Source organism: Malus sylvestris, chromosome 4 (genome assembly GCF_916048215.2).
Source record: "Malus sylvestris chromosome 4, drMalSylv7.2, whole genome shotgun sequence".
Classification (NCBI taxonomy): domain Eukaryota; kingdom Viridiplantae; phylum Streptophyta; class Magnoliopsida; order Rosales; family Rosaceae; genus Malus; species Malus sylvestris.
The window spans coordinates 944850-972256 of NC_062263.1; the positions used below are offsets into that span (position 1 = coordinate 944850).

The 27407-nt window shown below is 40.9% G+C and overlaps 1 protein-coding gene and 3 long non-coding RNA genes across 7 annotated transcripts; 2 read left to right on the forward strand and 2 right to left on the reverse strand.

The window, feature by feature from the left end:
* Window positions 1–7692: 7692 nt before the first annotated feature.
* LOC126618641 (elongation factor 1-alpha) lies at window positions 7693–25974 on the reverse strand. 4 transcript variants are annotated; one of them, XM_050286761.1, is made up of 4 exons: window positions 25813–25974; window positions 24756–25227; window positions 23532–24041; window positions 7693–8384 (listed from the first exon to the last, which is right to left on the reverse strand). In XM_050286761.1, exons 2-4 carry the CDS (start codon window positions 25215–25217, stop codon window positions 8013–8015), a joined length of 1344 nt encoding a protein of 447 aa, XP_050142718.1. In that variant the 5' UTR covers window positions 25218–25227; window positions 25813–25974; the 3' UTR covers window positions 7693–8012. The 4 variants fall into 4 exon arrangements, with proteins under 4 accessions (XP_050142718.1, XP_050142717.1, XP_050142715.1 ...); XM_050286760.1 differs by lacking the exons at window positions 23532–24041; window positions 24756–25227; window positions 25813–25974 and adding exons at window positions 9615–10086; window positions 10690–10827 and having other exon boundaries at window positions 7693–7856; window positions 7977–8894; XM_050286758.1 differs by lacking the exons at window positions 23532–24041; window positions 24756–25227 and adding an exon at window positions 9615–10086 and having other exon boundaries at window positions 7693–8894; window positions 25813–25973.
* On the forward strand, window positions 9163–24692 carry LOC126618657 (uncharacterized). Its single transcript, XR_007621794.1, has 2 exons — window positions 9163–9308; window positions 24448–24692. It is a non-coding gene; the product is annotated as an uncharacterized LOC126618657 (long non-coding RNA).
* On the forward strand, window positions 12518–14428 carry LOC126618658 (uncharacterized). Its single transcript, XR_007621795.1, has 2 exons — window positions 12518–12625; window positions 14275–14428. It is a non-coding gene; the product is annotated as an uncharacterized LOC126618658 (long non-coding RNA).
* LOC126618659 (uncharacterized) lies at window positions 14350–20009 on the reverse strand. Its single transcript, XR_007621796.1, has 2 exons — window positions 19779–20009; window positions 14350–14767 (listed from the first exon to the last, which is right to left on the reverse strand). It is a non-coding gene; the product is annotated as an uncharacterized LOC126618659 (long non-coding RNA).
* Window positions 25975–27407: the final 1433 nt, after the last annotated feature.

A 27407-nucleotide genomic window follows, 5' to 3' on the forward strand; every position in this document is an offset into this window, starting at 1 on the left:
CTGGCTATTCTCAACACGATCGACCTCAGGATGCCCTTGTTTTGTTTCCTGAGATGCTCCGCCATGGGCTGGAACCCAACCAGTTCACCTTGTCTAGCTTGTTGAAAGTTTCTGGCGCTGTCTCTGATGACAACCATGGCAGGCAGCTTCACACTTATTGCTTTAAGTACGGTATTGATTCCAAATGTCTATGTGGGCACTGCTCTTGTGGACATGTATGCTAGGTGTGGTCATATGGATGAATCCCAGTTGGTCTTTGACGCCTTGGACACCAAGAATGAGGTGTCCTGGAATGCTTTGATTGCTGGGCATGCTAGGAAGGCCCAAGGAGAGCATGCATTCAGGTTGTTCTGGAATAAGCAGGGAGCGGCGCCGTACCGGATCTTTAATTTGGGGAACACATCACCGGTGACAGTGCCCACACTCGTCAACATCTTAGAGCAGCATATGCTGGTCTACGAGTACATCTGCTTGACGGCGAGTACATTGAAAATGAAACCCGTCTCGAACATCTGCAGGCTTGAAGACCTGGTGGTTGAAAACGACTTTCGTGGATGAAACATTCGCAGGTTACGCTTGACACGGTTGAAGGTCTGGTCAATCTTCCTCGACGACCTCGAGTTCTCGTCCTTGATCGCCTCAGCACAGAGCCCGCAAATCCACCGGTCCTGGTGCCTCTCCTTCATTGTTGCTACGTATGCCGGCGTACACTCCTCCGTCAAACCGCAGCAGTAGCCCTTCACCTCCGACCGGGCCATAAGCATGCGCTTCTCACGTGACTGCGACGCCTGCGACGGTGACGAACAGTGCAAGTTCTGCTCCGTCGAGTTTCATCCTCCATGCTGCCCCCTCGGCTTCATCTCTGCAAATTCCCCATCCCGTCATCAGAATTTATACAAAAAAAATATAATAATAAAAAAAAAAGAATGTGGAGCAAAACAAAGTGGTGCTGTCACCACGTGAAAAAAAAAGGGTGCATCAGGCACCATGTGCAAAGAAAAAAAAAATAAATAAAAAATAAAAGAATAAAAAATATACATATAATAATCATAAAGTGTTTTGGGTGCTGGATCAACACCATTCTGAAAAAAAAAATATGTATATAAAAATGTTTAAACTTTGGTGCGGCTGGCACCATGATTAAAGGCAAAAAAAAAAAAAAAAAAAATATATATATATATATATATAATAAAATAAAATAAAAAATTTAAAAAATGTTTTATCGTTGGTGCGTCTGGCACCATGATTTAAAAAAAAAACAGGGGGAAAGAAAGAAAAAATATAAAAAAAAAATGGATGGTGCATCTGGCACCATGTGCAAAAAAAAAAAAAGCATTAAGAGAAATAAAAGTCCATTTTATTTATTTTTCTGGAAATTTTACATAAATTTGCATTATACATACATTTAAAAAAAAAGAAAAAAAAATCAAATCAAATCAAATCAAATTTACAAGATGGGATCTTCAAGGACGATCAGGTGGTGCCTCAGTACTCGGTGGAACCCCAGGAGAATGAGGCACTGAAGGTTGATCATTTGAGGCTTCATTACGCGGTACAGCCCCAGAAGAAGAAGGCAAATGCTGCTGGAACAAACCCACAAACCTCTGATGATCAAGTAAAATCTGACCATCAGATTCCTGCATCTGGTCAATCTTCCTCTTCATGTTTGTCGCATAGCTATGTGCAAGTTTATGCAACTGTTTATTCTCCTGCTTGAGCCCTCTAATCTCCTGTTTGAGACTCATCACTTCAGCCGCCAATGATTCAACTTGACGGGTTCGAGCAAATAGGCGTTGGGCCATATTAGACACAGAACCTGCACACTGCACACTGAGAGCCAGAGAATCCTTAACAGCCAACTCATCAGACCGTTTGGAAAGTAGTCTGTTATCTCTGGGAGTGACAAGGTTCTGGGCCACCACCGCAGCAGTCATATCATTCTTCACCACCGAATCCCCAACGGTAAGAGGACCAGTAGGGGATATGAAGGATGGGCGCCATATGTTGTCTGGAGAAGGCGGGACTGCCTCTTCACCAAGATTCAAGTCAAAACGACGGTCAGAGGGTCCAGACATTTTCAAAGTGTTGAAGAAAGAAGAGATCGGACAAATCAAGATCTTAGAAGTGCAAGAAGGGAGTTTTCACAAGCGAAAATTCAAGTGTGCTTTGAAACGAACTGCGTGCCTCTATAAAAAATCAGCACTCGACGGGATTTCAGAGATCGAAGAGGCGAGCTCAGAATTCGAAGAGGCCAATTCAAAAATCGAAGAGGTGCTAGCTTTCTCAAAAGCTGGGCTCGCTCGGAAACCACGGGCCAATCTTCCTTTCCAGACTTGTCCGCACTTGTCACATGCAACCTCTACACTCGACGAAGCTCAAAAATCGGAGAGGCATCTTGCTTTTCCAGACGCGTTAGCACCCGTCACACGCAAACTCAGCTTGGCGGAAATCACGGGCAATTTGTTAAAGCGCCAATCCCAGATATCGAAGAGGCGCCAGTCTTTTCAGCCTCGTCAGCACCCGTCACACGCAAACTCAGCTTTGCAGAAATCACGGGCAATTTGTCGAAGCGCCGATCCCAGATATCGAAGAGGCGCCAGTCTTTTTCAGCCTCGTCAACACCTATCACATACACACTCAGCTTGACGAAAATTACGGACAATTTGTCGAAGATTTCTGATAAAGAAGAAAGCACGTGAAGCCATACTGATCAATCACGCATTGGTTGCCGACACGAGTGAAAGAATAGTACCTCTACAGGTATTAAGGGACCTCCTATAACTGTCCACTTTCACCTTCCATAGCAAGGCAGACATACAGAGCCTTTCTTCATCTCAAAAAATGCTTTCCCAACGAAACCTCTCGAGTCATTCAGTGTTCCTTATTCCTTGGGGTACCTCTGCAAGCCAATGACTCCAAAGCAAAAGCATCTCATATCACCAGGGTAGAAAGCAAGAGTATCTCATATCATGCACTCTCCTTGTCCTTTCTTTTGTCCTTGTTCCTACCTACAAAGACAAGGATAAAGAAAAGAATATGCCGGAACTTCCACTCAAACTCGGGTAAGGAACCGACTGCTTGGAACCCTTCCTTGATTGCCTACCTAGCACTGCTCTCGAGTACTCGTCTTCCACTGCTGCTGTACTTTCAAAGAAGCTGCCACATCTGCCTGGAGGACAGATAAGGCAAGTGAAAATGATACCTTGCAGCATGAGGAGACAAGGTGCAGAAGGAAGAAGCAGAGAAGAATACGGTCTGCACGGTTAACTCAGCAGAAGGAGTCCGAACTGAGGAACTCGAGAAGCTGCCACATCTGCCTGAAGAAACAAGCAGAGAAGAATGCAGCATGCACAGTCAACTTAGCAGAAAGAGTCTGAGATGAAGAACTCGAGAAGATGCCGCATCTACCTGAGGACGGTGAACTCGTTTTGACCCTCAAATTCTTGGGTCGACTTACTAGGCGTTGTGGGCTGCACGTGCCGATTCACCACCCTTGAATCAAATCCTTAAAGACCAAGTCACCAACTGGAAGAAGAGCCCATCAATCTTGAAGATCATACCGTTGACCAAACTGCTCAGGTGTGAATTAGAAAGATTGAACAAAGCAACAAGTCGTCACCTTCACCTCGTGCCTGCTTGCCATATGTTCGAGTCAGCCTTCAAGAATCAAGCCTCAACGGCCCTTGAAGAAGCTTCCAACCAAATTCAAAATCAAGCCTCGACAGCCCTGGAAGAAATCACAAGTCCGATTCAAGATTAAGTGTCTACCACCCTTGAATCAAAACCTAGTTCAAGAATAAGCTGTGGAAAATCAACAATTGGAGGAATCTAGAAAATCCTTCAACCCAGTTCAAGATCAAAGCTGTGGAAAGTCAACAAAGCGCAACAAAATACGTGTCGATTCACCCACTACCAAAGCCAAAGATCATCTATCACATGAAGCTCCTTGTAGTCCAATTTCAACCTTCAAGATCAAGCCTCGACGGCCCTTGAAGAAATTTCAAACAACAATTCAAGATCAAGCCTCAACGGCCCTTGAAGAAATCTCAAGCCCAATTCAAGATCAAGCCTCAACGGCCCTTGAAGAAATCTCAAGCCCAATTCAAGATCAAGCCTCAACGGCCCTTGAAGAAATCTCCAGCCCAATTCAAGATCAAGCCTCGACGGCCCTTGGATCGACATCTACAGTAAGGGACTTCAAAACGCATCTCCTACACGTGACAAGCACATGTATACGACGTGCCTTGAAGTAGGGGCATTTGTAGACATCGAAATTTCGTAAATAAATGTTGACCGATAAATCAAAGTGTCAACGCTCATGTATTACATAAATTTTACACGTAGCGTGTGACTCAACGAAAATTGAAATGAGTTGGAAAAGTCATCAAATAGGACACGTGTCAACACCTGGCAGAAACGACTTATTTCATCTGGGATATTATATTCAAAATTAGGCATTGGAAAATTCTATAAATACAAGCCCATTTCATTCATTTAAGGAACCAAAATCATTAGGCAAAACTCTTGAAGCTCTGAAGCTCTGAAACTCCGAAGCTCTCAAGCATCCAGGTTCCCGAAGAATCAAGAAAGCGTTCTTCGTTCATCGTTCTTCCAAGATCAAGCCCGACGGCCCTTGGATCAACAATCATCCACCTTCAAGATCAAGCCCCGACGGCCCTTAAGGAAAGCGTTCTTCGTTCATCGTTCATCGTTCTTCCAAGATCAAGCCCGACGGCCCTTGGATCAACAATCGTCCACCTTCAAGATCAAGCCCCGACGGCCTTTGAAGAAAGCACCATCGTTCATCATCCGTTCATCCAAGATCAAGCCCCAACGGCCCTTTGGATCAACAACGTCGAAAAATCCACACATCCAACCGTTCTTCAAGATCAAGTCCAAAAGCCCTTGGAGATCCGTTCATCACTGTTCTTCAAAGATCAAGCCCAAAAGCCCCTTTGAAGATCCGCTCAAATCCACCTTCAAGATCAAGTCCACGGCCCTTGAAGAACGTTCATCCTTAGATCAAGCCCAACGGCCCTTTGGATCAATCACACATCCACAAATACACACCTTACGGAGATCGAATCAGAGGATCAAAATAGAGAGAGATTGTAACCCAAAATCATCAAATACAAATATTATTTTGTGCACGTTGTTCTTGTCTCTTTCGTTTCAGGAATTTTCCGTGTTCACAGAGCTAAAACCTAAATTTTCTGGACTAAAAATTTTAGGTTTTAGGCCAAGGGTTGGAGATGGTCTAAAAGGAAAATGTAACTAAATCATATAAATTCCAAATTTAATTCCATTTGCGTCCACGTATTCATAAAAAATGAGTACTATTCAGAAATAGTAAAATATGAGTGGAAAAGTGAAGAAAATTGAGGTCCACGTGTAAGGGCTACGTGGCATCTCAGGGGCATTTTGATCATTTCACTATTACTAAGAATAAAATATAATAAATCTCGGGACGGGATATCACAATATATTATAAAAATAAATAAATAAAATTTAAATTTTTAAAATTTATGTAGAATAATAATACAAGAATATATATTCTAATATGCAATATATATCCATACACACTATGTCTATTGTATTTTATAGTAAGTTTTTTAGTAGTTTAAGAAACTAAAATCATCAAAATAACTTTTTTCTTAACGTGTCAAATGGGTTACCCGCCTGTCATCCTCGTGTAAACCTGTTAAGGACCCGTTATTAACAAATTCTTGTCGTATGACTCGATAACAACCCCATTAGTTATCGTGTTGACCCGAAACCCGTTATTTTCGTGTCGTTTACATATTGTGTTAACGGGTTGTGTAAGAAATTGCCAGAACTAGACTGGATACTCTTGTCACTCCAATATATTAGTTGTATATTATTTTGTCATATGCCTAATGTGTGATCCTATTCTCCAGCTTGCCCTCCCACAAGTGGCCCCCCACGGGATCACAAGGGAAACCACTTCCCACATCGAGAACTGGTCAAGTCATTATACTTGAGCTAAGGAAACTTTTTAAGTGCATGGTTTAGGGACTAGAGCCAACACAATTTTTCGAGGGTCCATTCATTTAATATCCTTAAGTTGGAGCTATGGCAACTTTCCAAAAGCCCAACTTAAGGAGGTAAATTCGAGCCCAGTAAATCGGGCTCAGGAGTGTCAAAAGAATAGTCTGCTCTAATACCATGATAAATTCTATAAATCCAACATGATTTGCCACCAACATCAACGAAATTGAAAACATATAAATGTTGACTAATCTGACTAACATTGAACTTGGTAAAATGAAATGGTTGAATAATTGAAAAATGAGATTATTCAGGAATAACCATTAAATGCTAAGATTATGCATTGAATTTCTGGTTGTAGATCCATAATAAAAAAAGTGTTTGTGATTGTTCCAGAAGAAAGGAAACAAAAGATACGAAATTCTACGGATTGCCATTTGGTCAGCTACTATTTATGGGACGAATGTTGGGCATTAATGTAAAACAAGGGCAATGTATTGATGTACCAAAGTGAAATGTTAAAGTAGATGATAAAGAGTGTCTTGGAGAAAACATAACTAGTGCTAGTGTCGGCCAGCATAGTGCTTTCGCCGTTGGTGTTCTCATTACTAGATATTGAATTTTATCCATCTTAAGAATTTATTGAGAAAATAGAGAATGAATGAAACAACAAAGGAAGAAAAAAAAATGGAAGATTAGGATTTTTTGGTGTAAATCTCCTGAACTAACTTAATACATTTGATAATAATAATATTAAGTTACTGAAAGGTTAGGATTAACTTAAGAAAATAAATTTTAGAAAATTCTGTTGGATAGCATCATGGACGCTTGGGTCGTATCATGTATTAGGATATTAATCCTCTAAGTTGTAGACTTTTATCTCATAGGATTGATCTCTAGAGAGTTATCATGTAACACAACCAAGTTTAGGGTCTAGGGTATCGACCTCCCTCCCGGCTAATGCCCAGAGATGGCGGTGCCCGGAAACCATTAATTGGCAATGCCGAGAAATGTTAGTCGCAGCTACATATCACAATTGTTTTGTTTGCTTGCCACACAATCTTTCTTCCCACAGTCATCAATTAAAAGGAGAAACTGCGAGGTTAGATTCCAATCATATCAAATGAACACCCATATCACCTTGGTTCTTAGTTCTAACCAAAGAAAACAAATTGTGATGAACCACCAAATTGGTACGGCTAATTTTGGATGCCACAAATCCGGCTTCGACGCTGAGGGCACCAACACCAAGGGCAGGGATTTTCCGGAAGGCGGTTGAGCCACATCTTTCATTTCAGGTCTGATCCTTGGTGCCCATTTCATCAGTGACATTTCATGTCTAACCGTTTATCGTATATTGTACGGCCAACTTTCATCAAATATTATTTATATTTAATTTTAAATAATAAATAAATAAAATAATTTCTAACCACACAATAAATAACTAAGATGTAAAAAACCCAGAACCCTCACAATTTAAATCTGAATGGAATCCAAATCCCTTTATAAAAAGCTATATTAAAACCCAATTCGGATTGCTTTCCGAACGAAGTACTTTTTAAAAAGCTCTAATAGAACAATACGCACCACGATACCCACTTAAGGATGCTAAGCATGCATTATCTCAGTAAATACACTAACTTAAAGAATCAGCAATACTTTAAAACGAATAGAAGAAGAAGATAAGGCAACACAAATATATAGGCTCAAAAATTATCCCTCCAACAGACGCAACAAAACTTGAAAAGTAAATAGTCTCAACAACTCAAAAACATCCTCCTCCCGAAGGCGGAAGCAACCGAAAGCATAAATCAGATACGTCACCACCGCCTGTCCAGCACCCAATTCTGGCAATGGACAATCGAGAATGAAAACATCAGACCGAAATTAGAACAATTACAAACTAAACTGACTAAACCACTTAAAACCACACAACTAAGATGTGAGTTCGTATCATAAAAGCATACGTTTGCGTCTCTGAAAGTTTGAGTTCCGGCCACTGTTCACTTCTTCTTGGCAGCAGACTTTGTGACCTTGGCACCGCTGGGATCCTTCTTCTCAACGCTCTTGATAACACCGACAGCAACAGTCTGGCGCATGTCACGAACAGCAAAGCGACCCAATGGTGGGTACTCAGAGAAGGTCTCCACAACCATGGGCTTGGTGGGAAGCATCTTCACCATACCTGCATCTCCGTTCTTCAAGAACTTTGGCTCCTTCTCAATCTCCTTTCCAGACCTCCTGTCAATCTTGGTAAGGATCTCACCGAACTTCACGGCAATGTGGGAAGTGTGGCAATCCAGAACTGGGGCATATCCGTTGCCGATCTGACCAGGGTGGTTCATGATGATAACCTGGGATGTGAAGTTGGCAGCCTCCTTGGCAGGGTCATCCTTGGAGTTGGATGCGACAAAACCACGCTTGAGATCCTTCACAGCAACATTCTTAACATTGAACCCGACATTGTCACCGGGGAGTGCCTCCAGAAGAGCCTCATGATGCATCTCAACTGACTTAACTTCAGTAGTCAGACCAGTTGGCCCAAAAGTAACAACCATACCAGGCTTGACGATACCAGTCTCAACACGTCCCACTGGCACAGTTCCAATACCACCAATCTTGTACACATCCTGAAGAGGAAGACGGAGGGGCTTGTCTGAGGGCCTCTTGGGCTCGTTGATCTGGTCAAGAGCCTCAAGAAGGGTTGGTCCCTTGTACCAGTCAAGGTTGGTGGACCTCTCAATCATGTTGTCACCCTCAAACCCAGAGATGGGAACAAAGGCGATTTTGTCGGGGTTATACCCAACCTTCTTCAGGTAGGATGAAACTTCCTTCACAATTTCTTCATACCTTGCCTTAGAGTACTTAGGAGTGGTGGCATCCATCTACAAGAAGCAATACAAACAAGGGAATAAGTACACAATCAAATTCAGTAAACCAGTACAACAAAAGCAGTTTTACAAGTGAATAACAACCAGTCTGGAGGCACAAACATATAACAGAAAACAGTTATTTGGCATCATCTAGAGTATAAACACTACAAATTTATAGGTCATTATCCGCTTTTTCTAAGTTGCTGATTAAGTTACCGATCAAGATGCATAAAGTTTAGAAAAATATGACATGCTACTTGGCCACACCTGTACATTGTTACAATAACCAAAACAAACCCGTGCACAAATAAAAAAGGAACCAATACGGAATAACAAACATCTTGTGAAAATTCAACAATGCAGACGCTAAAACATAGCAATATCAATTAAAATAATTGCATGCCTTATCAATACAAAGCACTGAAGGTTTAGATACACCACTAATAAATTGTAGGAGAGAGAGGGAATCGAACCCTCAATAGTTAACTAAGAACTACGCCACCAGGCAGTCCCTCCAATTCACATATCCAAACATCTCCTAATAAAGTGGACACTGCCCATAGTTTGGGGCATCATTGATGCCCACAAATGCCAATCAATAGAACCACAAGGGGCATTTGAACTATGGGAGGATCCCTTTATCAGATAGAACCAGCTGCGCACAAAAGTCAGAAATAACACAATAACATAATCATAATACTCAAAGACGGTAAATTTAAGTGGGATTTATACCTTGTTACAGCAGCAAATCATCTGCTTCACACCGAGGGTGAAAGCAAGAAGAGCATGCTCACGGGTCTGTCCGTCCTTGGAAATACCAGCTTCGAAACCACCAGTGGTGGAGTCAATGATGAGGACAGCACAGTCAGCCTGTGATGTTCCAGTAATCATGTTCTTAATGAAATCACGATGTCCCGGAGCATCAATGACTGTGCAGTAGTACTTTGTGGTCTCAAACTTCCACAAGGCGATATCAATGGTGATACCACGCTCACGCTCGGCCTTAAGCTTGTCAAGCACCCAGGCATACTTGAATGACCTTTTGTTCATCTCAGCAGCTTCCTTCTCGAACCTCTCAATCACACGCTTGTCAATACCTCCAAGCTTGTAGATAAGATGACCAGTGGTGGTCGACTTGCCGGAGTCGACATGGCCAATGACCACGATGTTGATGTGAAACTTCTCTTTACCCATGTTAATTTACCTACACACAACATTCAAAATGAATTAAATCAACAATTCATCCCACAAAACAATATCAGAATAATAAAAAAAAAATAATCCCAAATGAAAATAATTGTAATCTCTTTCAAATTTAATACCATATACTTCGTTCTTTAAAAACAATTCTTCATTTTAATTAAAAATTAAAAAAACTTTAAATTTTAATTAATAAAAAAATCTAAACTATATTGTAAAATAGTTGATTCATATGAACATATCTGTGATTCATTGTAAAACCAAAGTCTGTACAAAATCAATCGGATCTATATCAAAATACCCCTCTGGGTTTTGTCAACAGATTTTCGTCTACTATCTAGAAAATATTCAACAAAAAAAAGACAATAAAGCTTTAAATTTGGTTTTAAATTTGGTTTTAGTCAACCGATCTACCGCATTAAACTAAAGAAACACCATCATCAAGTTCATGAATTTTAATTAAGGACAAACGAAAGGAACATGCATCGATAGAGCCATAAACAAATCCAGATGAACGAAAACGAAACCAAAGGGCAGCGACGAACAACGATTGCAGTCTAAAATCTACAGAAAACGGAAAGCGAATCGTGGAGGAGAAGGATAATACCTCAGAGATCTGGAAGCTCAAACTCTTGGTTCAAGCGAGAGCGGCAGAGGCAGTGAGAAATGTAAGCGTAGTGTTTGTGAGTCTCAACATGACTTATTTATAGGCTGAAGGGGTTTGGGAAATTATCTAGGGTTTGCTTCGGAGGCCGCTTTGTCGGTTTACTTGTTTGCCCCTGGGTGTATCCAAAATTACGAGTTTGACCTCCTGGCTTGCTATTCAAGTAAGATTGTAAGACCTACGAAGTTAACGCAAATATAGGGATTTTCATTTTTTATCGCATAATGTTTGGCCGGTTTTATTTGCCCTTAGTAATTGTCAATTTTCCAAATTTGGGAATCTTGTTTATATAACAGAAATGCTAAGGAGGTTTTTTAAAAAGTGTGACCGTTCATGAATTATCTGTCAATTCACAGTTCAACGTTAATTTTCGTACCAAAATTACATAACATTGTGCCAAAAAATGAGGCGGTCCATGTAAAAGTCACACTTTGAGAGAGTCTCATCAGCATTTCTCTATATAAAATACCTATATAATTCAAACACTTGTATGATGAGTCGATGACGCCACCTATTACTACGATCTAATTGTATTCTTCTTCACTTATAAGTGAGAGGTTTTATGTTCGATTTTCGCTAAAGGCGAATTTGAACTATATTATTCCCTTCTCTTAGTGACGATAATATCGTTGTTTTAAAAAATAAAAAAATAATTACCTATATGATGACATCACAACAAATTTTTCATTCAATGGTGTCATGTCTACACATCTAGTTTACCATTTTATTAGGGTTATATTTATAACAAAAACTCTTTAGAAGAACAATAAATTCATTTAGTTGAAAGTGTTGTTGAACAACTTGGGCAAAAGACAATACAACGGGAAGCACAACGCAAACGAGCGTGAGCCGCTATACCGAATTCTTCACTGACTATCGAGGGCGGAGTTGTAAAGCCATTATTTGTAAGGGATTGGATCACTCAACATTTATTTTTCACAGTTTATTTGAAATGGTAAACAACGTTAGGTGATGTTATTATGTTCAAGAAAAGACAAATATACTTGTTGAGTGAAATAGTAATACCATAATATCATAATCTGTACAAATAATATATATGTCTTATATTTTGAGTGAAACAAACAATAAATACAAGTCTTATCATTTGAGTGAAAAGAGAAGATTAAGCTTTGGGTCTTTTGTTGGTGACAGATTGAGCTTTGGGTCGAGCAGCCCACTTGAGTCTGGCAATCGTGACTTCAAATGTTCAAAAAAATGACTTTGAAGCTTATAATGGGCTAGCAATAAAGTGTTTCAAATTCGTTTTTGACGAGAATCTAATCTAAGACCTCTCACTTAGATGTGAAGATGAATATTATTAGACCGTAGTACCAAGTAAATGATGAGTTAGGCTATATTAATTTCGATGAAGCTGCTTACTACGTATGGGACGAGTCTGATTGAGAAATGCTTGGTTCTTTCGTAGACATCTGGCGGACTAGCTGGTATTCCTACTTTTCTACTTAGGCACTCACTCGCTAGTATTCTTTATATTCACTTGTGAGTACTATCTACTCAATCTCCGAAGGGATAATTTTGGATGCAAGTCTTATTTATCCATTTCGATTGATAAGTTGTAATTTGCACGACTTTTATGGCCGAATGGATGATGTTTGGCTTCTCAAAGAAGAGGAACGCCTGGATGTGGCTTTATCCAGAACGGACCCCTATTCGAACATTGAAAAAATTAAAAACTCGAGTAACACAACCGAGTTCAAGGATTAGAGTGTATCGACCTCGCTCAGATTGCTTTCAGTTAAAGTACTTTTTAAAAAGCTATATTAAATCCCAACTCAGATTGCTTTCTGAAAAGTACATTCTAAAAAGCTCTACAAGAACAATACAAGGCCACCACACCAAGCCACTTAAGGATGCTAAGGTCATCTCCAATCGAAGGGTCTAGAGGGTTAGAGGGCCGAAAATAGCCCAAAAATCGTCTCCAACCGAGGATCAGGCTAAGGGGCTCATGGGCCTTACTAAACAAAAAAGGGCTAAAGAGACAACCGGCCGGCCCAAAACAGCTAGCCAGCCGGCCCAGGGCCGGGCCACATTTTGAATCCCAATGGCTAGCTAACATTAGCGTGACGCCAGCTAGCAACGGCGTTGCTAGCTGACGTTAATTACCGTTGGATTTGAATTTTTTTTTTGGCCAAATTTTTTTTTAAAAAAAAATTAAAAAATTCTCACTTTTTTCCTTTAAATACCTAAGCCTTCCTACACCATTTATCGCATAATTTTCACCATTCCTACACCATTTCAATTCTCATATTTTCCTCTTCCAATAATCTTTCATTCAATTTTTTCAATAATTTACAAATGGCCTCATCTGCAATAAAAGGTAGGGTTTGGACCCGAAAAGAAGATGAAGCTCTTTGAAGGGCTTATAGATGGGTCTCAGAAGATAGTGAGAGGGGGAGTTCTCAAACAAGTGAAGATGTTTGGACTTGTGTGTCCAAAAAATACTATGAGTTCTACGACAGCACCACTCCACCGAATACCCGAAACCACAAGAGTTGTTTTTCAAGATGGAAGAAACATCTCCAACCAAGTTTGAATAAATGGCATCAAGCACTGTTAGCAGCCGCAAGTAGACATGAAAGCGGTACCAATTAATACGACGAAATAAGTGTTTTCACAATTTATTTTTAATATTTAATTATATTACATTTAATTTCATAAATTAATTTCCTTTAATTTTTGTAATTATATTTTCTAGGCACGCCAAGCGGAGGAATTGTATATGGAAGGCAGCTCGAAACTATTTCAGTTTGACGGTTGTTGGGAAATTTGTAAAGGGTGAGTGTTATTTGAAGATCCACCTCAACATAGAGTAGGTCCTACGCCAGTATTCAGATCTGCATCCTCAGCTTTAAATGTGGATGAAGATGGATCTCCTACCATTCAAGAAACAAGGGTAATAAATCCGTCTTCGAGTGAAGGTTCCATACCTAGGGCTATAGGACGAAACCAGGCCTGAAGGTTGAAGGAACAGGGCAATGCAAATGATGATTACACTGCTCAACTGGAAATGGCGGCCTCATTGCGATTAATGGTGGAGCAAAATGCCTTTGCCGCGGAAGAAAGGAACCATAGGCATGAAGAACGGGCCAAACAAATACAAAAAAAATATGGATGAAAGGAATATGCAAAAGGACACTTTGGATTACACTCCAATGAGTAAGGGCCTATTTTGATAGGAAAAAGAGGAAAATTATGACCCGGCAGCAGTTGTTTACCTCCGACTATACTCCTACAATGGTGGATGATAAAGATGATGTTGATTATGGACTTTGAATTTAAGTTGTTGTAGTTTTTAAATATAAGTTGTTTGTAGTTTTTAAATTTAAATAATAAATTATGTTTGACCATTTGGCCGACAGGGCTAAAACGAGCCCTATGACCCTTTGGCCCTCAGTTGGAGATGGTAAGAAATATGACCTTGCACTGTTCATTAAAATATTAATTTATTGGAGGGCCAGAGGACTAAAACGAGCCTTCTGACCCTCATTTGGTTGGAGATGGCCTAAGAATGCATTATCTCAGCAAGTAAACAAACTTAAAGTGAATCAACAATACTAAAAATACGAATAGAAGATAATGAGATACTGGAACACCAAAATATATAAGCTCAAAAATTATCCATTCAACAGACGCAACAAAACTTGAAAAGTAAATAGTCTCACCAACTCAAAAACATCCTCCTTCAGAAGGCGGAATCGACACAAAGCATAAACTAGATGCCACGCCCCAACCCCGATATCCCCAAATACCAGGATGGGCACGTGCTAGCCGACACCCCAAGGTGACGAAGCTGTTTTAAACATGCATACAAAGAAAATAGGCAATTAGAAAGGAATGTACCAATGCGGAAACGTATTCAAAGCATACACTAATAAAAAATAATGTGGAAGAATTACAATAAAAATGTACGAATAAAGGAGTGGGTCCTACATTGAGAAGACTCGATGATACTTATCCGGAAATGTCCTGACGTCGGGATCGAATGCCTCTATTCTAACTCCTGAAAAGGGCGCAAAACAAAAGTGTGAGTGGACCAAAATTTATAATAATAATACTAATAATAAAAACCATTTTCTTTCTGAACATACTAACCCTTTGTTTTGAAAACACATATATATAGGTTTTTCTGAAAGTCTAGCATTCGGGAAATGTTCGTAGCTGTAAAATCATCTCTAAAAATGATATTGAAACGCCCGAAGGCAAATCCGTGAATCTCATCAATACTGTACTCTCTAGGGGTATCATAGTCGCCCAAAGGCAATACCTGTCCATCACCCGAATGTGAAGCTATACGACATTGGGTTAAGCCAGTGAAGAAACATGGTAGGCCCCACCACCCGAAGGTGAAGTTGTACGACACTGAGTTACGCCAGAAAAGAAATATATCTATGTATAACATAACACATCGACACTAGCCGTGGCTAGTGAAGCTGTCCGACACTGGTTTCGCCAATGAAGCTAGAGGTATAACATAAGTATCCTCAACTGTGTCCTATGGCCATAGATGTCTACATACTCGTGTTGTGGATGTGCTGTATGATAACCCACTATATACGCACCGAAAACATACCTTAAAATCTCATATCAAATTTGGAGCTTAAAGCCTCATCTCATTAAAATCATAGAAACTCTCTAGCTCAAATCATTATCATAAACCATATTCACGAATTCATAATATTTCATAAATCTGTAATATCTCATAGGGTATAAAAGCAACAGTCGTAAACATTTCATAAAGTGTAAATCCAATAGTTCATAACGTTTCATAAAATGTGTTTATACCATATTTAGGGCCTCGTATTTAGATCTCGTACAAATACTCAGGGGACTTAAATGTAATTATGGGATAAAGGAAGGGGCAAATATGTAATAAGTGAGGAGTCCTTATTCTATAAAAGGACCCCTCACCCTCACAATTGGGAGAGGCTCATTCTCACTCTCAGAGGCCATTTCTGAAGCCTCTCACCCCCTCTCAAAGCTTCCTTACATCCCCTAAGCTCTAAGCTCTCTCTCCCTCTTCAACAGAGAAATATAATACAATCAGTGTGGACGTAGCCCAAACCTTGGGGTGAACCACGATATATCTTGTGTTATTTACATTACTTGCAGATTCACGGTCGGATTTACGTTGTTCCAAGACCATCCGGTTTTGTGCATCAACATTTGGCGCCGTCTGTGGGAATCGACACGAAAAATTACGTCGGTTCTTTTTCAATCTTTCATCACACCACCGTGAAACCTTCACAATCTTCCCCGTGTATCTGCAAAAAGAACCCAGAAAAAACCCATTTCGTTTTCCATTTTCTGGTGAGAGAAAGAAACAGAAAAGATCAAAATCTCAAACAGACACAGAGCCCTCTCTCTCTCTCTGCCTCTGAACTCACGCATTTCCCCACAACCCATCAAAACAAAAACACCAGAAAGATGATTCAGCTACTGTTCATAGTGATTTTATCAGAAATGCTTATGATACTGGCGTTTCTGTTCAAGATCCCCTCCAGGAAGCTGGTGACTTTGGGGCTGGATCAGATCAAGCGGCTGCCGCGGCCCCGTCGTGGAGAAGCACGAGTTAGAGCGGTTTAAGAAGCTCAGAGCAGATGAGGAGCTCAGGCTCAAGCTTTCACCAATCAAGGCGGATGCAGTAAGCTAAGAGAACCGCAGCGAGGGCAGAGAGGTAAGTGTGGAGCTCCGCCTCTTCAACAAATGAGACCCACTCAGACCTCCTGACCCAGCCGACCTCACTCGACTTCGACATCCAACTCTGCTTCTTCGAAATTTTTTCAATTCCGATCCGCAAACACCACCAGCTCTCTAAACTTGGCAAACCATGGTGCTAAAACTTCAATAGTCGTTCGAAGTCCAAGAGGGTGGCTCATTCGATTGAGCAGCAGGTTGAATCGAAAAGTCTCCAGGATGCCGATTTTCTCAATGTTGTTGTTAAGGTTTACAGCACCCACACCGCGCCCGATCTCACTCCCCCCGATTGCTTGCGACGAATGATGCCAGCACCCACTGCAGATGATTTGTTCACCATCTCTACTGTTGGGATCGTTACAAAAACTCTTTGCACATCAGATCCTTTTGAGAAGGTCTTACAGCTCGCCACCATTGTGGGTTTCTCAGAAGAAGAAGAAGCAGCAAAACTTTCGATACTTGACGCTACTCGGCTCCAGATCGAATAAGCTCTACTGGGTTTTTCCCCCCTTTCTGTGATCTGCTAGTTTCTCAGTAGCCAAACGCTGGGAAAGTAGCTGCTGCCATTTTTGTAGTGTTTGAAGTTCTCAGATATTTCTGGATCGTCAACCCCGACTCCGACGATGAAGACCACCGTGATTCCAGATATTTCTGCACTGCTTCTCTGCCCATCTTCAGCCCAATTCTTGGCCTGACGGTTCTCTGCTCATCCCCCGACTCTCCTCTGCCGACTCCGACTCCAAGTCATCCGCATCAGAAGGCGTGGTCATCGAGGAACCCTGAGCGTTTCATTCCCCGAGCAAGATCGTGAGTTTCTCTTCTTCTGAAATGAACGACACTAGTCCTCTTGTCGTAGATACGCAGCGCACGATGCCTACCACTCCTACGACGTCGTTTTATTCGTTGCCAGAAACGTACTTGTCGTCGGGGATCAAAGATTTTGCGAGCCCTTTGAGCCAGGCGCAGAGATATGAGAGGGATGATAACTCTATAGTTGTTCATAGAATATCTGGGAGGTTCCCTTCGGTCTCTTTGTTCAAGGAGTATCAGAATGCAACTATGGCAATTATGGAGAAAACAGATTACACTATGATTTCTGGGCATCCTTTCATTAAAAAGTCAGGGTGGTAAGTCCTTAGATGGATGGGTGCATGCGACCGGCGTGAGAAGAGATTCAATAAACCAGCAGAGAAAAGGAAAAAGAAGAGATGATGGCTATTGCTGCTAGTGGCCCTAAAAGCTGCTTTTTGACTTTCCAGAAGATGCTGTAAAGACAAGTCCATGCCCCCGCCATTTGCAAATCTGCAAAAGTAAAGCAAAGTAAAGAAAACTTCACTTTACTTTTGTCTGCCATCTGCAAAGGCTAATGCACCTGGACCTCAGCAAGAGCAAAAGAATAATAAATGCAGCGCAAGGAAAGAGAAAGAAAAGCAAAAGAGCAAAGCAGAAAGCATGCTACTCACTGAGATAATTACAAAAGAAAAAAAAAAGGGCAAAAGCAAGGAATAAACATCCCACCAGAATGATATAATTTATTATCTTTCAGAGACATATGTATAAACCCCATCAGAGGGTAAAAAAAAAAAAAAAAAAAAAAAAAAAAAAAAAAAAAAAAGGCAAAGCCCAAAATAAATGGGCTGGCATGTTGTGGAGGGCGAAGGCCCATATGCCCAAAATAGCACCAACCCGGTCATCAAAAGTACGCCCAGTACTTCAAATCATACATGAGCATTACTCATGTCATTCATACATAAACATTCATGAGCATCACTCATGACAAATCATACATTAACATTCATGAGCATCACTCATGACAACATACATGAGCAACACTCATGTCATTCATACATAAACATTCATGAGCATCACTCATGACAACATACATGAGCATCACTCATGTCAATCAACATAAACATTCATGAGCATCACTCATGTCAAACAGCTTCAAAAGCTTCATTTACAGAGCTCTAGCTACAAAGCTCCAGCTTCAAAACTTCACTTGCAAAGCTTCACTTACAAAGCTTCAGTGCAAGGTATACAAATACCGCCTTAGAACAACCGCCACTTCGGCCCATACATGGATCCAATTTGAAGTCTCCAGCCAACAGACTCTATTGACCGAAGACTTGGGGGACTACATTATGTACCATATATTGGGCCTCAACTGGGCCTCATAAAAAATACTTGGGAGACTCTAGCCCATCACTTATGTATTGAGGAGCGAGCCCTTATTCTATAAAAGGGAATCCCTCACTTTCATTAGAGAGCACCCATTATTCATGTACTGAGGAGTGAACCCTTATTTTATAAAAGGGACTCCCTCACCTTCATTAGAGAGAAACGCCGCCAGCTGAGCAACCGCCTCGCCGCGAGCATCAACTCTAGCCCATCATTTATGTATTGAGGAACGAGCCCTTATTCTATAAAAGGGACTCCCTCACCTTCAACACCACAAGCCGAGCCAACCAAGGCAATATAAGCCACAAGCCGAGCAACCTCGCAACATGTGACAGTTGAGCATCATTTCAGATTGAGCACCGCCTCATATCGAGCATCAGTTCAAGATAACATCTAGTTACTTCGGCCCACACATGGACTGAATTTCAAGTCTCCAGCCAAAAGACTCTCTTGACTGAAGACTTGGGGGACTACTGTTTATACCATATTTAGGGCCTCGTATTTAGATCTCGTACAAATACTCAGGGGACTTAAATGTAATTATGGGATAAAGGAAGGGGCAAATATGTAATAAGTGAGGAGTCCTTATTCTATAAAAGGACCCCTCACCCTCACAATTGGGAGAGGCTCATTCTCACTCTCAGAGGCCATTTCTGAAGCCTCTCACCCCCTCTCAAAGCTTCCTTACATCCCCTAAGCTCTAAGCTCTCTCTCCCTCTTCAACAGAGAAATATAATACAATCAGTGTGGACGTAGCCCAAACCTTGGGGTGAACCACGATATATCTTGTGTTATTTACATTACTTGCAGATTCACGGTCGGATTTACGTTGTTCCAAGACCATCCGGTTTTGTGCATCAACAAAATGTAAACTAACTAAATCATAAATATATTTTATGAAACGTAAAATCAGAAAATCCTGCTTGTCATGAATGCAATCCTAGCATTTAATAAAATCATGCAATTTAAGAAGGGGTCTACTCACCGAATTGCGAGCAAAATCCTTAATAGGTGCCTAATTTTTCTGTGTTGTGCCTCGATATATTTGCACCTATAAAATATTAATTTAAGCATTCCCCAGAAATGATCCCAAATTCGAAGCAACTCAATTAGAAAGTTAATAAATCTGAAATCACCACCTTCAACGCATGGTTGCAATCTTTATTTGTTGCAAATATTGGAAACAAGCAAGAGAAGGCTCGGGTTATGTCCTTAGTGGCATTCGCATGTTGGTTCACATGGAAGGCGAGATGCAATGCAATCTCTGTTCAGAAATCTATTTCTCCCTTGCAAGTGATACATGCTATAAATTGTGCTAATGGGGCTTTCCAGGAGGCATGTCGACGATCTCAGGTTAGCTTCCCAGCTCAACAAGGCAGTGGCGAAGCCAGGATTTGCCAAGGGGAGGGGCGAAATTCAAAAGAGTGCAAGGTTTAGTCGAAGCGGTTGCTTTCACATTGGAGAGTGCAAAGTTTTGAGTCAATATTCATAGCAGAAAATAGTCTCTTCACCAAAATGGTTGTAAGCAATAATATAAAAGCCAATGTAAGAAGCTTCAATTGGCTAGGTTTAGATCTTAAAAAATGTTAAGTGCTAGTCAAACAGCGGACTGAGACCTAGCAGCTAGGTAACTAGGCAAGATCTAGACAAGAGATGGATTTAAATTATCATAAAATAAGCATTAAACAATATTTACATTGTTTGGAGGAGGATTTATGCACTGTTTCTTATAGTACCATTAGGTCTGCCAAAATTGCTTCAAGTTTTAACACAACCTACAAACCCAGAGACTAAATCATAAGCTGTTATAGCACATACTACATTTACATTGTTCTCCAACATTTTAATGGTGCTCCCAGTTACCTCCAACTGATCAAATGGTATCCAAGAAAATAAAACTTCGAAAATCGCAACAGCATAATAAAAGGACCAAACTTTCTACATTCCAAGGATCAAGTGGAGAATGCAGATGGATTCATTGCAAATACTAGAACACATTTAAATCTACAGACCCACATAAATAATCACAGAAATCACACCAAAATCACCACCTAATCATCAAAATCAATGAACAATCCCGGAAATTACTCAATGGCCATTAGCACAAATTGAATTTAAATAATAGCAATTAAATCCCAACGAAAAATTAAACAAAAAGCCAACATACTAGTAAGAAGGGGCTAAATGGAAAGGCGCGGGTTTGATGCTGGGAAATCTTATTTGTTAGGTTGGGAATTAGGCACGGGGAGGAAGCCAAGAGGTAATGGGGGACAAATGGTCCTCCCATCATATTTAATTCTTTTTTTTTTCAAATTAAGCCCAATTGCCCAAACACACCGTTTCACTTACTTTTCCAGGATCGAAACAATGTCGTTTCATCCTGGATTTTTTTTTTAAAGAAAAAAATAATTCCCTTCCCTGCGCAGCTATGGAGAACTGCTGCAGTTGCGGCAATTGTGAGCTGCAATTCGGCAAAACCAGAGGGGCGATGGGGCAGCAAACCATGATTTCTGGGCATGTTTTCCGGTGATAGGAGGGCGGACCCCTCCCTACGCCTTAACAGCTTCCGGCCACTGCGCGCGCAAAGTTTGTGTAGCTGCAGCAAAAAACATGGCTTCGTTTCCGGCGAGAGAAGGGGCGGGCACTCGCTCCTGGGCTTCATTTTCGGCGAGGGGAGTGGCGGCCGCCACTCCTCGCCCTCACGTGGCTTCGCCACTGCAACAAGGTAATGTCCAACTACGTACTCGTTGGTTGCCTCCCAATCCTCCTTTCTACAAAGTCAATATTGATGCAAGCTGGACCTCAAACAACAGAATGGGGAATGTTGGCGTTGTAATTAGAGATTCAGGGGGAAATTTTGTTGCTGCTTGGAAATCAAATATCCTAGCCCCTAGAGTTGAGGTGGCTGAAGCTTTAGCAGTTCAAGAGGGATGTATTCTTGCTAAGGAGCTTGTATTCTGCAAGATTATTGTCGAGTCTGATTCACAGGAAGCTATCCTTTGTTTGACAGGTTCCATTTTTAATGGAAGATGGGAGACTTTCCCTATTTTCCATAAAGTTATCAAAATGGGGAACAATTCCAGGTCTGTCGCTGGTCATGGGTTCCTAGATCGGCTAATAGGGCGGCAGATTGGTTGGTGTCCTTTAAAAATACGGAGATGAGCGTTTCTACTTGGGTCAACAGACCTCCATCTTCGTTAGTGCATGTCCTCAACAAAGATGGACTGCCCTGTCCACATTGAGCTTGTTTTTTGCTTTGGTATTGGTGGGGTGTTGCTGCTGGAGGTTGCTGCAGTAACCTGTTCTCTGTATCCTCCCAATACCTTGTTTCAGTTGTTGCTTGTCTTGTTTATGCTTTGTTAGCCTGTCGTGGGCTTTCCCTGTAATTTTGGCTTTTGCCCAGGTAATGTTATTTCGCTGTGATTAGGAAAATTAATCTCGGATTCATCGAGATTTCACCAAGATGGCACCGGTGGTGCTTACCCATTTTCTGGAAACCAAGATAGAAGATGCATCGGGTTTCGATCTCAAGAATTCAATTCGAATTCGACAAATATAAAGGTTAAGATATTACCAGAACTTAGGATGTGTCCACTTCAGGACCTTAAACTGTTGCAGGATTACATGGTTCTAAAGCGGATTTAATCCATAACTCATCGGAGTCCAGCAGCAGGCATTGCCGGAACAATTCTGGGGAATCACCGAAAGTTATACAGAGGTTAGCACCTCGAAAATTAGGTAGATTCAAACATGCAGAGCATGAAATGCTTACTAGAGGTTTAATGAGGACCCATTCGAGCTCAGGGGACTTCAAAATTAACGAGTTCCTCGCCAGAGGTCCACATCGGAAACTGGGTGAAGAACACATGGACTACAAGAGTTCAGAATCTCGGATTCGAGTCCAAAACTTACGAAGTAAACCTAGGAAAATTACCTGGGGTCAAATAGGAATGACTCTCTTGTAAAACCAACAACTCAGTCGGACTCCGCCGGTAAAACATGGAGCCATTTTCAGCCCCCCATCCAGTTATCAGATTGAACATGCAGATCCATCTCCGTGAGTCCCAGGTCACCCAGATGACTAATCCGGTGGTTTCGAGTTGGATTTGACTGAGGAAGGTGATGATTGAAGGGTGGGTGCTCAAAGTGAGTTACGGAGAGAGTTGGGTTGCAGCAAGTGAGGTAGAGGGTTCGAGATAGCGGATGGAGGGAGAGAACAGGGGAAATGGGGTGTGTCACGGGGGTGGAATAGAAAACCATGGGCACGTTTATAAACCCACAAGGGCATTTTCGTAAATTTGTACACAAATTTAAAATAGGTTGTTACACTATATGCGTCACCACCGCCTGTCCAGCACCCAGTTCAGGCAGTGGACAATCGAGAATGAAAACATCAGACCGGAATTAAAACAATTACAAAGTAAACCGACTAAACCACTTGGAACCACACTACTAATATGCGAGTTCGTCTCATAAAACCATACGTTTGCGTCTGTGTAAATTTGAGTAATGGCCATTGTTCACTTCTTCTTGGCAGCAGACTTGGTCACCTTGGCACCGCTGGGGTCCTTCTTCTCAACGCTCTTGATGACACCGACAGCAACAGTCTGCCGCATGTCACGAACAGCAAAGCGACCCAATGGTGGGTACTCAGAGAAGGTCTCCACAACCATGGGCTTGGTGGGAAGCATCTTCACCATACCTGCATCACCGTTCTTCAAAAACTTTGGCTCCTTCTCAATCTCCTTTCCAGACCTCCTGTCAATCTTGGTAAGGATCTCACCGAACCTCACGGCAATGTGAGAAGTGTGGCAATCCAGAACTGGGGCATATCCGTTACTGATCTGACCAGGGTGGTTCATGATGATAACCTGGGCTGTAAAGTTGGCAGCCTCCTTGGCAGGGTCATCCTTGGAGTTGGATGCGACGAAACCACGCTTGAGATCCTTCACAGCAACATTCTTAACATTGAACCCGACATTGTCACCGGGGAGTGCCTCCTGAAGAGCCTCATGATGCATCTCAACTGACTTAACTTCAGTGGTCAGACCAGTTGGCCCAAAAGTCACAACCATACCAGGCTTGACGATACCAGTCTCTACACGTCCCACTGGCACAGTTCCAATACCACCAATCTTGTACACATCCTGAAGAGGAAGACGGAGGGGCTTGTCTGAGGGCCTCTTGGGCTCGTTGATCTGGTCAAGAGCCTCAAGAAGGGTTGGTCCCTTGTACCAGTCAAGGTTGGTGGACCTCTCAATCATGTTGTCACCCTCAAACCCAGAGATGGGAACAAAGGCGATTTTGTCGGGGTTGTACCCAACCTTCTTCAGGTAGGATGAAACTTCCTTCACGATTTCATCGTACCTTGCCTTAGAGTACTTAGGAGTGGTGGCATCCATCTACAAGAAGCAATGCAAACAAGGGAATACGCACACAATCAAAATCAGTAAACCAGTACAACAAAAGCAGTTTTACAAGTGAATAACAACCAGTCTGGAGGCACAAACAAATAACAGTAAACAGTTATTCGGCATCATCTAGAGTATAAACACTACAAATTTATAGATCATTACACGCTTTTCTGAGTTGCTGATTAAGTAACTGATGCATAAAGTTAAGAAAAAATGACATGTTAATTGCCCACACCTGTACATTGTTACAATAACCAAAACAAACCCGTGCACAAATAAAAAGGAACCAATACGGAATGACAAAAAACTTGTGAAAATTCAACAATGCAGACGCTTAAACATAGCAATATTCAATTAAAATAATTGCATGCCATATCAATACAAAGCACTGAAGGTTTAGATAAACCACTAATAAATTGTAGGAGAGAGAGGGAATCGAACCCTCAATAGTTTAACTAAGAACTACACCACCAGGCAATCCCTCCAATTCATAAATCCAAACATCTCCCTCATAAAGTGGACACTACCCATAGTCTGAGGCATCATTGATGCCCACAAATGCCAGTCAATAGAACCACAAGGGGCATTTGAACTATGGGAGGATCCCTTTATCGGATAGAACAAGCTGCACACAAAAGTTAGAAATAACACAATAGCATAATCATAATCTTCAAAGACAGTAAATGATACTGGGATTTATACCTTGTTACAGCAGCAAATCATCTGCCTCACACCTAGAGTGAAAGCAAGAAGAGCGTGCTCACGGGTCTGTCCGTCCTTGGAAATACCAGCTTCGAAACCACCAGTGGTGGAGTCAATGATTAGGATAGCACAGTCAGCCTGTGATGTTCCAGTAATCATGTTCTTAATGAAATCACGATGTCCCGGAGCATCAATGACTGTGCAGTAGTACTTTGTGGTCTCAAACTTCCACAAGGCGATATCAATGGTGATACCACGCTCACGCTCGGCCTTAAGCTTGTCAAGCACCCAGGCATACTTGAATGACCTTTTGTTCATCTCAGCAGCTTCCTTCTCGAACCTCTCAATCACACGCTTGTCAATACCTCCAAGCTTGTAGATAAGATGACCAGTGGTGGTCGACTTGCCGGAGTCGACATGGCCAATGACCACGATGTTGATGTGAAACTTCTCTTTACCCATGTTAATTTACCTACACACAACATGCAAAATGAATTAAATCGACAATTCATCCCACAAAACAATATCAGAATAATAAAAAAATAATCCCAAATGAAAATAATTGTAATCTCTTTCAAATTTAATACCATATAGTAAGTTCGTTCTAAAAACAATTCTTCATTTTAATTATAATTAATAATTTTTAAATTTTAATTAATAAAAAAATCTAAACTATATTGTAAAATAGTTTATTCATATGAACATATCTGTGATTTATGGTAAAACCAAACTTTGTACAAAATCAATCGGATCTATATCATCAAAAAATACCCATCTGGGTTTAGTCAACAGATTTTCGTCTACTATCCAGAAAATATTCAACAAAAAAAAAAGACAATAAAGCTTTAAATTTGGTTTTAAGTTTGGTTTTGGTCAATCGATCGCAATAAACTAAAGAAACACCATCATCAAGTTCATGAATTTTAATTAAGGACAAACGAAAGAAACATGCATCGATAAAGCCATAAACAAATCCAGATGAACGAAAACGATAACAAAGGGCAGCGATGAACAACGATTGCAGTCGAAAGAGAATCGAGAAGGAGAAGGATAATACCTCGGAGATCTGGAAGCTCAAACTCTTGGTTCAAGCGAGAGCGGCAGAGGCAGTGAGAAATGAAAGCGTAGGGTTTGCGAGGCGCAAATTGACTTATTTATAGGCTGCGGGGATTTGGGATAACATCCAGGGTTTGCTTCGGAGCCCGCTCTGTCGGTTTACATGTTTGCCGCTGGGTGTATCCAAAATTACGAGTTTGACCTCCTGGCTTGCTCTTCAAGTAAGATTGTAAGAAGTCAACGCAAATATAGGGATTTTCCATTTTTTTATCGCACAATGTTTGGCCGGTAATTAAATATTGAAAATTGCCATCAATTTCCAAATTTGGGAATCTTGTTTATATAACAAAAATGCTAAGGAAGTTTTTTCAAAAATGGGACCGTTAATGAATTATCTGTCAACTCACCATTTGACGTTTATTTTCATACCAAAATTACATAACATTGTGCCAAAAAATAAGACAGTCCATGTGAAAGTCCCATTTGAGAGAGTCTCCTTAGCATTTCTCTATATAAAATACCTATATAATTCAAACACTTATATGATGACACCACTTAGTAATTATGTTTATCCCTTCTCTCAGTACAGATAATATCGTTGTTTTAAAAAATAAATAAATACCTATATGATGACATCACAACAAATTTATTATTCAATGGTGTCATGTCTACACGTTTAGTTTACCATTTTAAAGTAGTTCCATCGAGAATTCTTTAGGTCGGCACCCAGCCAATCCACTCCAGCCCAAGAGATAGGCTAGCACACAGCCCAAGCTGGTCTCCATGCCAGCCTAGAATTGACAGAGCCATGGACCGGCCCATTTGACGCCAGCGTGGTGTCGGAGGCCATTTGAATTTTTTTTTTGCACCAGGTGCTTACGGCCGCGCGTCCCGACAACAAAAAGTGGAGGTGGCTCGCCAGCGCATGCACATTAAGATGATCAGATGGGAGGCCATGTGTTCGTTTATAGGTCGTTGGATTTCCAACTGCTAGTTTTCTGGACCGTTGGATTTCCAACGGTATAAAAATTTTGAATTTGAAATTGATCTGGAGCGTCCGATCCAGAGATCAACGGTCCACATTTTTTCGCCAAAAATTAAAAAAAAAGGCACAACGGACAAAATTATGACCGTTGGCCACGTGTCATGGTATAGGTTTTTGGATTTGAATCTTTTTCAAATCCAACGGTCCAGATTAATTACCTAAATTAAAATTGATAAAAAATACAGAAAAAATTTTAAATTTTTATTTTTTTCCTATAAATACCTAACTCTCATATTCCACCTTACACCACATTTTAATATTTTAAACATTTTTTTACCAAAGCTTTCATATAATTTTTTAGAGAAAAAAATGACTACGTGGAAGCTCATCGAAGATCTTAATTTGTGTGAATGTTGGGTTCACACTACTCATGACCCGATTACGGGTAATGAGATGGATAAGCGAGAAATGTGAAGTAAAATTACAAAAGTGTTTTGCGATGTACATGGAAAAGACACCAGAAGTAGTCAATGCCTTCAAGGTCATTGGAAAAAACTCAACGCAACCTTTACTTTTGGAAAAACGCCATATCTTATGCTTCTGGTAATCTG